Source organism: Neomonachus schauinslandi, chromosome 4, assembly GCF_002201575.2.
Source record: "Neomonachus schauinslandi chromosome 4, ASM220157v2, whole genome shotgun sequence".
NCBI classification, from domain to species: domain Eukaryota; kingdom Metazoa; phylum Chordata; class Mammalia; order Carnivora; family Phocidae; genus Neomonachus; species Neomonachus schauinslandi.
This window is the reverse complement of record NC_058406.1, coordinates 9,054,178-9,069,741: the sequence shown is the minus strand read 5'-3', so window position 1 is coordinate 9,069,741 and position 15,564 is coordinate 9,054,178. Positions and strand designations below refer to the sequence as shown.

At 47.5% G+C, this 15,564-nt stretch overlaps 1 protein-coding gene and 1 non-coding gene across 2 annotated transcripts in view; both read right to left on the bottom strand.

Annotated features, from left to right (window-relative positions):
* Nucleotides 1-370: 370 nt before the first annotated feature.
* VPS13D (vacuolar protein sorting 13 homolog D) overlaps nt 371-15,564 on the bottom strand; it is a 243,709-nt gene continuing 228,515 nt past the window's right edge. Inside the window, 3 exon segments of the mRNA XM_044914385.1 lie at nt 371-901; nt 2,870-3,110; nt 10,896-11,027. Of these exon segments, the coding sequence (XP_044770320.1) occupies nt 770-901; nt 2,870-3,110; nt 10,896-11,027 (505 nt within the window). The 3' untranslated portion in view covers nt 371-769.
* Nucleotides 2,550-2,680, bottom strand: LOC123324794. The gene has a single exon (XR_006540059.1). It is a non-coding gene; the product is annotated as a small nucleolar RNA ACA59 (small nucleolar RNA).

The window sequence follows — 15,564 nt, the reverse complement described above, 5'->3', positions numbered from 1 at the left end:
AGACAGACACACAGACACACAGAGTAACGGAACACAGTTTATCTCAAAGTTGGGCGAGATTAGTCAGGAGAAAAAATGAATTTGTGGTAATCTAGGAACTACTTTTAAAATGGGAGTGGGAAATAAATAAAAGATGGGTTTCCGAGCCACAGTCCCGCATCTCCTTCGGGGGCGGCTCCGGCTCCCCGATCGGGCCCCAGGGGCCACAGGACTCAAAGGCGCCCGCGAGAGCACTTCCAATCTCACTCAGTCTTCGTTCCTGTGACTTCTCTGGTTTCCAAAACTAACACAGAACATTCTTCAACTCTCAAGAATGCCTTTTTAAAGAGAGTACCCTGAATTAGACGTGTAGAATTAGTGCAATAGAAGATCCAATATAATTTTGTATTATTTTACAGTTAACAAACCTTTACACACATCACAGGCCCTGTCCAGAAATGCTCCTATATATTTACAAACACACAGTTGTACATATATACATGTTAACAAAATACAGGGCAATCTAAAAATTAGATTTATCTCAGTACACTTTTTTTTTAACGTTATTCAACCAAAACCTTTTAAAAATTACTTCCCCATAATCTAAAGTAACCCTCCACCCCACCCACAAATTAATATGGTTTCCATTTGTATCCTCCCCTCGTTTCTTGATATCGTCCCCCAAACCTTATTCTGGTTTTGCCTCTGACTGAGGCCAAGCCTATGGGCCTTTCCTCCTGATTGATCTGGGGTTTGTGTCTGGGAGCGGCTCTCTGGCAGCTGGGATTTCTCAGGAGTCCAGCTCCAACTGCTCTTGATTTTCATTGAGTCTTAACATAAGTTGCTGTTCATAGTAAAGGCTCTTTGCATAGTTTATCTCTTGTGATAACTTGACAGCAAGGCCCTCGGATTTCACATGGACCTGGAGAGCAAAACAGAATCAGTAACCCGCCCAGAGGTGGGGGCCAAACAAATCACAGGATGTGGACAATTAAATTGGCCCAGGCATCTCCCAGCCTGGCGGCAGATCAGAACGGTATGGGCTTACTTTTTTTTTTTTTTTTTTAAAGATTTTATTTATTTATTTGAGAGAGAGAGAATGAGAGAGAGCACATGAGAGGGGGGAGGGTCAGAGGGAGAAGCCCGATGCGGGACTCGATCCCGGGACTCCAGGATCATGACCTGAGCTGAAGGCAGTCGCTTAACCAACTGAGCCACCCAGGCACCCATTTTTTTTTTTTTTTTTTTAAGTAGGCTCCACGCCCAGTGTGGAGCCCATAGTGGGGCTTGAACTCACGACCCTGAGCTTAAGACCTGAGCTGAGATCAAGAGTCGGACCCGACTGAATTATCCAGGCGCCCCTGGCATGGGTTTACTTTTAAGAAGGATTCCCAGGGCCTGCTCCTGGTGAATGCTGATTCAAGATGTGGGGTTGATTCCTGGAATCTGTATCTTTAACATACGCCCCAGGTGACTGGGGAGCCAAGCCACAGTCACCTGACATTTGGAACCCCCCCGTATAGGAGCACCAGCCTCAGCTCTGAGGAGGTGAGGGTCTGCTGAGGCTAGACAAAGAGCAAGAGGAAAGGACTGCACCAAGGGAATTCTACTGTCTGGTGACGAAGAGGGAAGAAGGATCCTCAGACAAATGCCTAGAGGCCTTTCTTATCAAGAATGCTTAGTTGCTCACTTGCCTTTAAAGGAGCAAAAGCGTAGCTGGGCAAGGCTCCTCACCATCAAAAGGAACTTGTGGAAATATTCAACTTCTGGGTGTTAACTCTGTGAATCTACCAGCCCTGACTTAAGCCAAGGAACCCAGGGGAGCCTGCACAAGCCAAGCCAAACCCAAGTGCATTCCTGAGCAGGGGAAGGTCAAGGGATTCCTGAGAAGAGAGGCCCAATAAGGTTGGTTGCGGTTTCTGATCTGCAGAGAGAGCCAGAGATAAGCAGGGCCATTTGAATGGCCCATCATTCTCAAATGCAGCTTTGAAAATCCTGGCAAACTAGGTGAAAACTGGGCATGACTCACACCTCAGGCTCACGAAAAGCCAGCGAAGTCTGACTATGGCTAGAGGAGGTGAGCTTCCTCCCGCGTGCTTCTGCTGAGCCAACAGTTTCTCTGAGTGGACGCAGCAAGCAAAGGGGTGTAGACTGCTGGCTCCAGAGTCACACCACCTGGGTTTGAACCCCAGTTCCTCCCAGTGTTGGCCATATGACCTGGAGCGAGTCAGCGGCCCTCACCAAGCCTCCTTACCAGGCAAGTGGGCACAAAGACAGAACAACACCAAACAACCCTCAGGAAGTACTTAGTATCTATCTAGCCTGGCAGACAGCGTATCCTTAATGGGAACGCTAGTATTTAAAAGTCCTGCCATGACAACATCTCGTACCCTTTGGAGGCAATATATAAATTTTATTCATAAATATTTATTTAGAATTTATTCTGGGGAAGGGCCTATGCTAGATATTGCTTCTCTGCACAGAAAAACGAGCTTGCAATTGTTATGGGAGCCAGCGCGTGCCCTAACACTGTGGAGCCAAGGCACGGCAGAGTCACGTTTTATCACGTCAGCAGGTCCTGGCCACTTGCTAGAGCTGGTTACTGCCCGAACTGTTATCGGTGGGCAGTGGGGGCACACGGGCTGGGTCGTCACTGGTAGAGCTGGGAGGAGAGCCTCACCCCAGTTAACGCACACTGAGCTCCTTCTGTATGTAGGACTGAGAAGCAGTACCCCTAGGGGTTAATGACAGCCCCGCGTGAACCTAAAATGAATTCCTGGTGAAAAGCATAATAAGCAGGGCAACAGCGTTCCAAGGGCCCTTTCTATCTCTTAATCACTGACTACAGCCACTCAGGGGGACTAAGGAGACGGGCCAGCTGCGCACTTACCATGGGCTTCTGGTGAGAAGGACCAGGGATGGACACTCCACTACTCGAGTTCACTGCCTTCTTGGTCACCTGCACGTACACCTTCCCGTGGTCTTTGGAGACGAGGCAGTGGTAGAGATCGTCGTATTTGACTTCCAGGAAGATGGCCTCTCGATCCACATAGTCTCCACTTTTCAGGAAGTAAACAGCTTTGGAGGAGATGAGCACACAGTAGCTGTCGATGTTCTCCACGGCTATGAAGCTGCCGAGAAAGGGGGAAAATCAGTATGGCACACCGAGCCGAGCCTCAACCCGCGACAGCAGGGCCGATCCTGGTCACTGAGCCAACAGAAGGGGAGAAGGCCTGGTGCCGGCTCCTGACCTCGAGTCCAGGCTCCCTCACGTCTACTACACCTTGAGCCTCAGTTTCCTCATTTGCAGATTAGGAATAAAAGTGTCACTGACCTCCCGGGGCTGTACAGCATGGGGCCCCCTACGCAGGGGTGCTCGAGAAAGGCGGCTCGTGACGACGACCAACAGTATAAACAAGAGAAACCACTTTATATCCTGACATTGCATTGTGTGGGGGGGTTTTCTGCAGGGAGAGTTTTTAACAAATGGGAAATGTACCCAGGCTTTGTTGGACACAAAAGAGGAGGAAAATACAATGCTTTTCACTACTGATGAAGTAGCCACTGACAACGTTCACGGCTATGCAGAGGGGTGAACGCCAGGGCCCCGAAGACACCAGCGGGGTGATGGAGATGTGGCCCAGAGTGGGGTGTGGGGGGGTGACTGGGAATTAAACAGGGTTCCCCAGCTGGCGGGTGCGGGAAGACAGCGTCTGCTTCCTTCCTTGTCCGGGTCTCCGCTCCACACCTCAGTGACAGGGAAGCCTGGAGAATGCCACTGCATGTTCAGAAAAGTCTAATAAATTAGAAAGTGCTTTCTGAAGCTGTAATCTTGATTTGACTAACATTCAGTCATCACTTGGAGGGGCGGTAGGGCCGCTCGGAAAAAAAAAATCCCATTCCTCTTCCTCCATGGAGCTCCCAGATTTAAAGTGGAAATTTATGCATGTCAGACCTTTCAGCTCGGCTCCTGAATGAAGGGCAGTGACCCTTGGAAACGGCCACGGCGGCTCTCCGGGGCCTGGCCGCCTCCGCGGCATCTTGTGACAGCCTGCCACAATGGGGCGGCCACGTCGAGGGACAGCAAAAGAGACCAGATGACGGCAAGAATACTAAGAGCTGACGACAGGCTGGCTGTCAAGCTCTGGCCCCCTGGGACTTGATGTCCTGAGAGGAATTTCCAAACTGTAGCCGCTGAACCAAGGCTCCCCCTGGAGCTGCTTGGGGACTGGGGTCCCAGGATGGCTTTGTTTCTCAGCGGTCACCAAACGGCTGATGGGACGGAGGCCCGCCCACCGGGGCCCCGGCCGCTTTCCTTTCAGACCAGAGCATATGCCAGGCCCTCGCTCACCTGCAGGGTCACAGATCCACCCCTGCCCCCCTCAGGGCACAACCTATCCAAAGCCTCCCCACCTGAGGATTTCCAAGTTCCAACTTCTCCATGGAGCCTCCCTGACATACTCCAAACCTGCCCCCACGTTTGACGGCTTAACTGCTTACCTTCAAAAGCACTGCCAAACACGGACTTGGCTCTCTAAGCTGATGTCAGAGTGGGGTCCCTATCCTACACCCCCGTGTCTCCCTGAGAGCCCACCACTACTGAGTCAGCCACCCCCTGCGTACTCAGCAAGTATCTGCCTGTTCCTGTTGCCATTTTAATTACAGCCTTGCATGACAAAAATTGGGGTTTATTGTTCTATTCGAACTGGTTGGCAATGCCAAGAATGCAGACTTGTAAAGTCTCAATGCCCAAATTAGAAATACCCAGCAGCTTTTGGTGTTCAGGCCACTCAGCACAGAATTTCCCACATTCTGGGTTCTGACAGTAACAAGGGGGCAGCGTTATCGCTTCATCAAACTGAATGGAATCTAAAACAGCTCGTCCAGGGGGAAGAAAAGAGGCAACAGAGGGAGACAAACGGAAAGAGAGAGAGAAATGAGAAAAGCATCCTGACATAGACAGGAAGTGCCACTGGGCCAGGACTTGCTGAGCAACTGGCATGAACACTGAAAACGCACGATGGTTTCTGAGCACAGGTGGGCTGGGCATGCAACGGGCTCCCAAAGGAGACCCCAAAGTCAGCCGCCGCAACTGGGGTGAGAGCAGGAACGTGCACTAAAAATCCGACTGAGGGGCGCCTGGGTGGCTCAGTCTGTTAAGCGCTGCCTTCAGCTCAGGTCATGACCCTGGGGTCCTGGGATCGAGTCCTGTGTTGGGCTCCCTGCTCGGCGGGGAGTCTGCTTCTCCCTCTGCCCCTACCCCTGCTTGTGCTCTCTCTCTCTCTCTCAAATAAATAAAATCTTTAAAGAAAATAAATAAAAATCCAACTGAGTTTATTTCCTTTCCTCTGGTCCAGCACGGGATGGACCTACCCCAGGACCCTTGCCCCCACTCTCACCCGTTGGCACCTGCCGTGGTCGACACTGAAGCACAGCCTCTCGAAAGCCAGGCCTTTCCATCCGGGCAGCTGTTCTCACAGCCGGGCCAGGGTGGCTAACATTATTAGCGCACTTTCCATACAGGAACACTTTTATGGGCTTTAAAATAGACTCCTTTTCAAGATGCCACGGAGGGCGCAAGTCCTCAGTCCGGCCAGAGCCGCCACGGGAAGAAGGGTGGCTCTGAGCTCGGAGGCCATACGGTGGCACTTCCCACACATGAGGAAACAGTGCCAGGCCGGGCGACTCTGGGCAGGCCAGCTGCCGTCCCTGTGGCTCGGTTTCTTCATCCGACAGAGGTGATGCTACCTGCCAGGTTCTTTACCAAGTAGCAAAGTCTCAAGGATTCATGGCCAGACCTCTGTTCTGTGACCAGGGGCCCTGTTCATACCCTGCCGTCACTACAGGTAATAACACTCTTTGGACGTGTGTGTCAACTCTTTGAAGTCTTTTCCAATCAACAGCAGATCAGAGCCAACGGTACAATCGAGGGGAGGAGAAAGGGAGAGAGTGAAGCCATGGCTGGGCTTCACTGCCTCCCCGAGTGCCGTCTGAGCGAGAACCCAGAGCCTGACTTTGCGACAGCTCTGCCTCCCCATTTTCCTCCTGACGCCTCCCTAGCACTCCTGCCACCAGCCACCGACGCTTTGGGTTTCTTCGTCATCATCATCATCTTTTCTTTTTTACAAAATCTAGAAACCACATCAAAGGATGATTAAAACAAAGCTGTAGACTGGGGGTCCCCTGCTATGGAGACAGATGGCAAACGCGTCAGTCGTCCGCCGGAGGAACCACAACTCGGGGTGACCGGAGACGCCAGCCAAGGCAGCGTACTGGGGCCTTCCCCTCCGCAGTGGCGCCATCCTCTGTCCCTTTCTTTCTCAGAGCCACAGGGCTTCCAGCCCTTCCTGGCCATCCAACCACAAGGACAAGAAGCCCGGGGGTCACTCTCACCCCCTCCTCACTCCAATTCTGTATTTAGTGCTGATGCTACCTCCTCAAATACCCTCAACTCTGTCCCCCCCACTCCCACTCACAGCCACCGTTTTTGTCGCTGACGTGGATCATGCCCAGGGGCACCCGCCACCGCCTTCCTGTCTCATCTCTCCGACTCTGATCCGTTTCTCCGCTGCCGGCAAGGTTACATTTTTTTTTTTTTTTTTTAAGATTTTATTTATTTATTTGAGAGAGCGAGAATGAGAGAGAGTACATGAGAGGGGGGAGGGTCAGAGGGAGAAGCAGGCTCCTCGCCGAGCAGGGAGCCCGATGCGGGACTCGATCCCGGGACTCCAGGATCATGACCTGAGCCGAAGGCAGTCGCTTAACCAACTGAGCCACCCAGGCGCCCCGGCAAGGTTACATTTTGAACGCGTGATTTGGAGTGGGGTCCTCTTCAAAATCTCACCCCTGCCTACAGAACAGGTGAACTCGGTATGGCTTTTAGGATCTGGCCTGTGGGCCACCGTCCCACACGGGTGTTACCGCCACACTTGGCGGACCCCAACCGTCCAGAAACGCCAGGAGCTCGGCCACCTCTGCCCGGCACCCTTCTCTCAGCGGCTTTCTCTCTTATCTCCCGGACACAATCTCCCTCATCCTGCAGGGCCGGGCCAACTGTCCACAGTCTTCCCCGGCTCTCCAAGCATAAATTAATCACTTCCCCTTGAGGCCTCATAACACACGGCTCACACTTCTATTTTAAAAGCAATCATATGTTATAGGTAGTTGGTAACACCATCCTGCTTCCCCTGCTAGACTGCAAACCCGTCAAGGAAAGAGCAAATTTCTTACTCGTCCTGGCACAGAGTAGCATTCAATACACTTACGTGTTATTAGGTAGTCTTACAAAATGACAGTGAATTTACATTGTAAGGTCCGGTGGAATTCGCCAGACACGTGCAACTTTGTATGTTGCATATATTTTAACCAGTAGTAAAGTTACAAAACTCTCTTGGAACTCTTGATTTAGCTTTTTAAAGATTTAATCAAGCCATTAACTTTTATCAGCATAGCTGGCTAATCGGTCACACAAAAGTTTTTATGTAGGGGCATATCAAAGAACGTCCAATTCCCTAAGTGTCAATGGTTATTGACAGATTATTATCTGGTTTAGAAAATGGAAGCTAATGAATTTTATCCCATTCCTCAAAAGGACCTGTCTTTCGTTTTTGTTTTTGGACTGTGTATGTTACTATAAGGTTTATATTGATGATTCTATGCTGTTAGAGTCAACACTATAACCTGTGCTCTAAAAAAATTTCTGATTTCTGTCTCTATCTGCAATTTGTCAGGAAGGATAGAACAGATCGAAAATACCAAAAACAGTATGTTTACAAAGAGGGCAAGAAAGGAAAATTTTGCTCTTGATTTCATTTCTTTTTGTACTCTGAATGTGCTGACCATGTGCATGAGTTTCTTTCATGGAGAAAGAACTTGTTTGGCTGGTGGGTTTATAGGCTGTTTTTCTTTTTTTTTTTAATACTTCTTTGTATTAAAAAAAAAAATCTCGTAAATGTTATTTTCTGAAACTACATTTTGAAAATAGAACCTAGCTGTCAAACTCCAGAAAACAGTATCAGGTCACGTGTGTGGCTCACAGGCACCTACTTTGATCAGGTTAAGAGCCACCCCAACGCTTGCAATACTGGTGTCTCACTTTGTCTGTGATAAAGTATTAGAAATAAAATAGGAACTTTCTTTTCCTTTCCTTTTTTGTTTTTTTTTTTTTTAAGTGAAAATGAGGTCCCTGGCTACAGATTAGATGCTAGTTATAAGGCAAAATTAATGTAATCAGATGGGACAAATTTACTTTAACATCATCTTAACCCAGGATTCTATTTCAAAACCCAAACTGAAAAGAATGGGAAGCAATGGTAAGTCTGTAACATACAAGAGAAACAGTCGATTCTCCTGAAACCGAAGCCTTTTCAGCTGGCCAGACCTTAAATCCTATGTCAGTAACTATCTTTTTAATACTAATTAATTAAATAAAATGAAAAATTAAATGAAACTTGATCTGGGAGGACAAAGTTGAAGTGCCCATGGCACTGGGGACTTTGTGGGGTTTTCACTACATCAGGAAGTAATTACACAACATTTTCCAGAAGTGAAACAGTGAGTCTAACTGGAAAAAAATGTGGAAACATTTAGTTAGAACAGTAGAGCAAGGTATTAAAGACCTTTTAAGGGGTTAACTCTGAAGGAAAATATGCAAATAATTAGGTCTTTAAATATGTTTTTAATTACAATTCTAGGATAAAAGTCAGAGGTATAATTTGGCACTTGTGTGCTTTTCTTGAAAACCCCTTTCTTGCAAAGTGATGATTCTAATGTTCACGTCACCGTGAAGACCCAGCCTGACAACCGAGGATACTTCAGAGAATTTGCCGGCTTCCTTGATGACTTCTTCCTTGTACCCGAGGATGGCCACGGTCATGTGCTTTCTTCAACATTCAATGGCGAGATTTAACCCACAAACTTGGGTAGCAACACATGGTTTTCATCTTTCGAGTCAAAACTCATTCATGCCAATATCCTTCCCCAGTTCATATGAATATCAAGAGTTTCATGAAATCGATTTTACTGACTTCAGTTTGATTCCAGTTTTTAGCCGAACGTGGCTCTGTTTTCAATGTGCGTGTCTCACTGGGAACAATCCTGGGTTAGCTGTACCACACAATCTCTCCCTTGTGTTTTTGGCACATGTCATTCTACTGAAAATGAATTTTGTAAGGGCCAGAGACAGTTCGAATTGAATAGGGGTGAGTGGGGGAGGAAATTAAAAGCACAACGTACAATACTTTATAATCTCAATCTTTGACCAAAAAACCCCCAAAAGATGGCAAAGTGAACACACATTAATATAATGCTATACCGCAGCTCTCCAGCTATCACTGATTCAACAAATATTCACTGAGTGCCTGTCATGTGCCAGGGACCGTTTTAGGTGCTGAGCATGGCCTAGTGAATGGGACAGACAAAAATCCCAGTGCTGCTGGGGCTGCCATTCTAGCCCTGCTAGACCTGAGGCATGACTCTCAGGGCCTCTGATCCAACAGTTCCACCATGCCACCAAATCCTCCCCAAGCAGGCAGGAATAGAAAGTCCTCCCCGGAGTGAAGCTGCCTGGGGAGTCCCTTATTGCAATGGTGATCAGAGCTGGGCCTAGACTTAAAAAGCAGAACATATTCAAGAAGCATACTGCAGACAGAACTGTGTCCCTGCAGAATCCTTATGTTGAAGCCCTATTTGGAGGAAGGAAGTAATTAAGGTTAAATGAGGTCGTAAGGGTAGGGCCCTGACCCTATAGGATTATTGTCCTTATAAGAGACACCAGAGCTCTTGCCTGCTCGCTCTTGGCCACGTGAGAACACAGCCAGAAGTTGGCCATCTGCAAGGCAGGAGGAAAGCTTTCACCAGAAACCAAACTGGCCAGTGCCTTGATCTTGGACTTCCCAACCTCCAGAACTGTGACAAAATGGTGCTTTTTATGGCAGCCTGAGCTCAGACAATATTACGCACCGCCATCCTCAAGAGACCTGCAGGGGGTTTGGGTTACACAAAACACATACATCCAGGAAGAAGCCATCTTATCCAGTAAGCAGCAAATGATTTCTGGACTTAATTTTTGATGTTTCCATTCAAATACCGCTACAAAAATATGAGATGAGGTCAGCTGAGCACTGTCTTGAACAATGACAATGAAGGCTATCCTCTGCTTCAGAAACTCCTCCATCAACCCAGACATATTCACGGCCCTCAGAACCCTCCCTTTCTTGCTTTAGCTTAAAGGAGATAAGTAAGCATTAAAAGAAATTAAGCGAGCATTTTGCTACTCATCAGGCATAACCAAATGCCTTCTCTGGACTGGTGGTTCTAACACCCCCTTAAGTTACAGAGCATTTTCTGCTAAAAGGGTCTCTGCAGAATATCCTGAAAGAGTGATAAACTGAATCGTATCACACCAACCTGGAATAATTTCACTATACCCGAGGTATGTAAGGCTTCCCATTCAAAGAGTAACAAAACAATGTTTTAAAGATTGCTTTTCTAAAATTTTCAGCCACTAGTTGTCTGCCGTTTGTTTACCTGTTTTGTTTCACTAGGCATTCTGCAGCAAACAGTAGAACACCAAAGCTTAAGGACGTTTCACACAGAAAAAAGCCTTAAAGTTGGGAACGTTTTATTCCTTATTGTCTCTCTTTGAACAAACTAGGAAGAGACTGCCATTTTCGAGAAACAAAACACTGAGGTCTCAGTGTGGAACTCAGTTTGAGAACCACTGCTTTGAGTAAAAGGCTTTGGACAAGTAGTTATACCTACACCTGTAGAACGTTTGGGCCAAGGAATCTCTGACAAGTTCCAAGGTCTAAGAGGCACGGCGATGCCCAGAACAAGAGAAACTTCTTGGACTCAGAGATAGAAAAGACAATGAACGCAGTGAGCCAACAGGGCCGGTTTCCCACGGCTCCACTTACAATTCATCTTGAATGTTGTCCGTTAGCTTGAAGAGCTGCTCCTGCCCTTCTGCCTGGCTCTCCGAGTATCGAGGAAGTAGCCCTTGGGGCCCACTGCAGCAGCGCGGCTTCCGAACCCTCTGGGCCTGAGTCCTGCACAGGGAAAGGCACACCAAGCAGGGAGGTTAAGTGTTATGGTTCAGAGGATCTCCCTTCCTCATCTGAAATAAAAAGCACTACGTCATACAAGGCATGCTCCGAATTTAGTGACCAGAACTATGCCGCAGCATCACCTGTGAATGCACTAGGAGGGAGCCGTTCGAGACTCTAGCTTTGTTCTGTTGTTGTTGTTTTGTTTTTTAAGATTTTATTTATTTATCTGAGAGGGAGAGTGAGAGAGCACGCGAGCACAGAGGGAGAGGGAGAAGTAGCCTCCCCGCCGAGCAGGGAGCCCGACGCGGGGCTCGATCCCAGGACCCTGAGATCATGACCTGAGCCGAAGGCAGACATTCAACTGACTGAGCCACCCAGGTGCCCTGAGACTCCAGTTTTGACAAGAACCCTGTCTCTGCCATGTCCTGACTAGGCGACCATGGACAAGAGAGTTCGCTTCTTTGACGCCAGGTTCCAGTTTTCTCTGTAAAATGGGAGGAGGACATGTACCTCACAGGACAGCTCGTGGAGCCTGTGCTGGACAGGATGTGGGCTAGCCACCAGTGACGGCTCCTGTTGTTGTTATTACTGAGACTTCTACTTGGGAAAACCCCGCTTTTCTAGGAATCTTTAGGAGAGGCGCCTCTGGACTTGCAAGGGCCAGGAAGAACAGTGAGGGGGCCTGGGCATCTAGGAAGCACATGCCAGGCTTCTGGACTTCTGTTAGGAGGAGCTCAGTGCCTGGGCACAGGGCAAGGGACACAGGAATTCTGGGAGGGCGAGGAGAGGCTCCATGGACTGGGCCCAGGCCACAGTCTGGGATTCTGCAGCGGCTCTAACTCATGCCACTCGGCTGTCAGTTGCCCAAAGGAATCTGCTTTGCCATGGCTTTCAGGGTAGGCTGATGTTGTCTTTTTCCACAAACCATATACAGGGTAATTGATAAGTACTTTTCGGTGTTTTCCTAGAAACAGGAGTCCGTATTTGTCTTGGAAAGGCTGTGCATATTTCAGATGACTGATAAGAGTGTGCCGGGTCTGTCCTCAGCCTTGTACTCGCTGTACTTTTCATTATTTGTTCCTGGATTCCACTGAAGCAAAACATCCCTCTCTAGACACAGCTAACAGAGAGGAGTAAGGCTTGAATCAGCACTGAATCAGCACTTCAGAACCATGTACTAATGGCAAGGTAGAGACTTACTTACAAAGGCACAGAAGTGCCCTAGTGGGCAAACAGGGGTAGTAATATGGACAGAAACAGCCAGAAACTTGCCACAGGCCACGCAATGAGGTAGCGGTGAAACTGGGACATTGCAAAGCACTCCTGGACCCGGGTCAACACTCTGCTCTGGGCCATGATGTGTGAAGTCCCATACCTGGTTAATGTTTGGTATGTGCAAGAAAGCCAGAAAGCCAGTGATAAATTTTTAAAAGTTCAGGACTAAGGATGCCCTAGATACCACTAACTGAGCTCTTCAAGGGTGATGTAAGGAGACTGTCAAGAAGTTTCAATGATCTGTACTAAGAGAATGGGTAAAAAAATTTTTACTTACATCATGTACTCACATACTCCCACCACACATAGTCTCAATCTCTTCAAGATTTAGGCCCTCTAAATATTGGCCTAAAGATTTAGTTGGCTCTCTACATGCTCATTATTGACTGAAGGTAGGGAGGGCAGTGTAAGGAGCTGCTGTAGGGCTACCAGTGGAGAAGCCGGTCAACTGCTGTTTGAGGGATGCCGGCTAAGCACGGGGAGGGAGCATGGTACCCTTTCCCAGGCAGCAAAGCCCTGCTCTGGTCGCCTTGCCTGTGAGACAGCTACTGTCATTCCAAGCCCTGCTCAGGGCAGGCTAATGAAGGGTCCTTCTCCCAAGGCAAATATCCCCTACTATTCTGTCGCCCATGAAGTTCCTGGAAGAGGTTCAGGCTATTGGGGCAGAAGCCCAAAGGCCCCTCCAAGAAGAACATGACGGAGCCCGTTCCCCACAGCTTGTCAATGTAAGGTTTCATCCTGATGCTTCTCATCACGTCTTCCCAATCCACTGGGAGGTCTGTGGGCTCAACATCCATATATACCCCCATTCTAACTACTTCTCCATCTCTATCATAACTAACAAACGATCTCTGGATTTGTAATGGATTATTACAATAGTCTTGTAATTTATCCTATTTCTACCCTTGTGTGTTCTCCTCACAGCAACGAGACTGATGCTTTTAAAATACAAGTTAGATCAATTAGCCATGTGTCCAAAACACATTTGCTTCACATCCCACTTAGATAAAACATTTGTTTAATTGCTTGGCACCCCATCTGGAACATTCATGAAAAGGATTTTGTTTCATTCACTGCTATCCTGGGATCTAGAACAGTACCCAGTTCATGGTTGAAAAACAATAAACATTAGTTGAGTAAACGAATGAATGCATTTGTGGGTGGGTGGGGGGCAGGCATAAGGGCCATTTTAACTATAGAACTCAAAAGTAAAGGGGTATACAAACTTTGGTGGAGAGTTTGAAGACCAGAGATTCTGAGCCTTGGAGGTCAATGAAGTTAAGGCAAAATGTGAACCAGCTAGAGTCATATCTTCCTGATAGAAAGATCAAGGGTGTGTTTATACCAGTCCACTGATCAAAACCAAGGAAGGGGCAGGAAGGCATGGTCATGAAATTAATGTCTTTGCTAACACATGTATTTTCCTTAAAAGAAACAATCTTTTCATTAGTACCCAAAGTGGGAACAGCCTACTACCAATCAGAAGAAGACTTATTAAGAGTCCTAAATCCCTCTGGTAGGATCCAAAGAAGCCAGAGAAGTCAAGGAAAGGAGGCTTGTTTCTGGACCTGAGCTCCTAGAAATGACATCTTGTAACAACTATAGAATAGTTGAGAACGTAAGTATGCCCCATGTTATCACATTATCAAATAGCTGTCCGGTGCATACAGTTATCTCTTTATTCCATGGCATCCCTCAGGATCCTCCCCAAATTTCACTGACCCAGCCTCACCTCCACTCCCAACACATCTCTGAAGTAAACTATAAGCACACCCAAACACCAGAGAACAGGAAAGTCGAGTAGCTCCCTTGTGCGTAAACACTGCCTATCTGTTTTTTTTTAGATTTTTTTTTTTTTAAAGATTTTATTTATTTATTTGACAGAGAGAGACACAGCAAGAGAGGGAACACAAGCAGGGGGGTGGGAGAGGGAGAAGCAGGCTTCCCGCTGAGCAGGGAGCCCGATGTGGGGCTCGATCCCAGGACGCCGGGATCATGACCTGAACTGAAGGCAGATGCTTAACGACTGAGCCACCCAGGTGCCCCTATCTGTTAAGTTTCTTATCTATCTTCCCCACAGGTTACAAAGTGTCTTCCCACTTCCAAGGTCTTCATTCTGTGACCAACCAATCATCAAGGAAGGCTGGGCATAGCGTTCCAATACTGCTGACTGGAGGAGCTCACTGTGGCATTCAAGGCTCATTTCTCACATGGACATAGAAGAAGAAGAAGAGTTCAGCTTTGCCGTGGAAGGAAACAGTCTCCCCATATAGTCTTGCAACTCTAGGGGCTGCCGGAAGGGGTGGTTCAGTGATATTCTTACTAGGAGCACAAACGGGTTAAAGGAATTCCTCCCAGAATCCCCTATTGCTTCATTGCTGTTGAAAAACTATCCTTTCTTCTCCAAAACTCACCTAAAATTTTAACTTCTAAAGCCCAAGTTGGAGGCTGCAGGGTGGGGTGTGTGTGTGTGTGTGTGTGCACTTAAAACCACTGGGTGTGAACAAATCTGGTACCAAACTTAATCAAATAATTATAAACAAAAAACCACAAGCTAGTGTTTTCAAACCTTGTAAGCCAGAAAAAACTTTAAAATGATCTTCTCCAGTGCAGGCCACTGGGTGATGGAACGGTTTTCTCCATCTGTTGATGGCACTCTAAATTCAAATAACCCTTTGGAACCAGTGTGGCTGTAGGTAATAGCAATCCTGTTTGTTCATCCGCTGTGACTCAGGAACGCGGCATGTCTATTTCTGAGTGACAGTTCTTAAGTCACTTTCCTGTATTCATGTTCCCTGGGAGCCTATGAGCACCTGGAAGGAAAGGACTCTATTCTCTTGTAAACTGTGCTTTAGGACTAGGCTCATCATTACCCTCAGTTCAAGGCCCACTGTCATCATTGGCCTTTTCTTTATTTTAAATGGTATAATAAACATCTGTGAAACCACCAACCCCAACACAAAAATGCCGTCACTGACCATAACCTGAATCTCTCTGTGTGGTCCTCTGCCGTTCCCTCCCGCCCCCCGTTCCTCCTCCACCTAAGACAGCCACTATTCTAAATCTTGTCCTTATCATTCCTTTGCGTCTCTTCTTCCTGTGCCCTTATTACATCTCAACGTATGCTCTGGTATATAGTCTCATTATATTCTTTGGTTTTAGTTGTTTTAGTCTTTTGAAAAAGGATGTCACTGCCTCCTTATTTTTGGGGACTTATTTCTTCCTTTTAAGTCATATGCTGCTAAGATTCAGCCACTCTTTT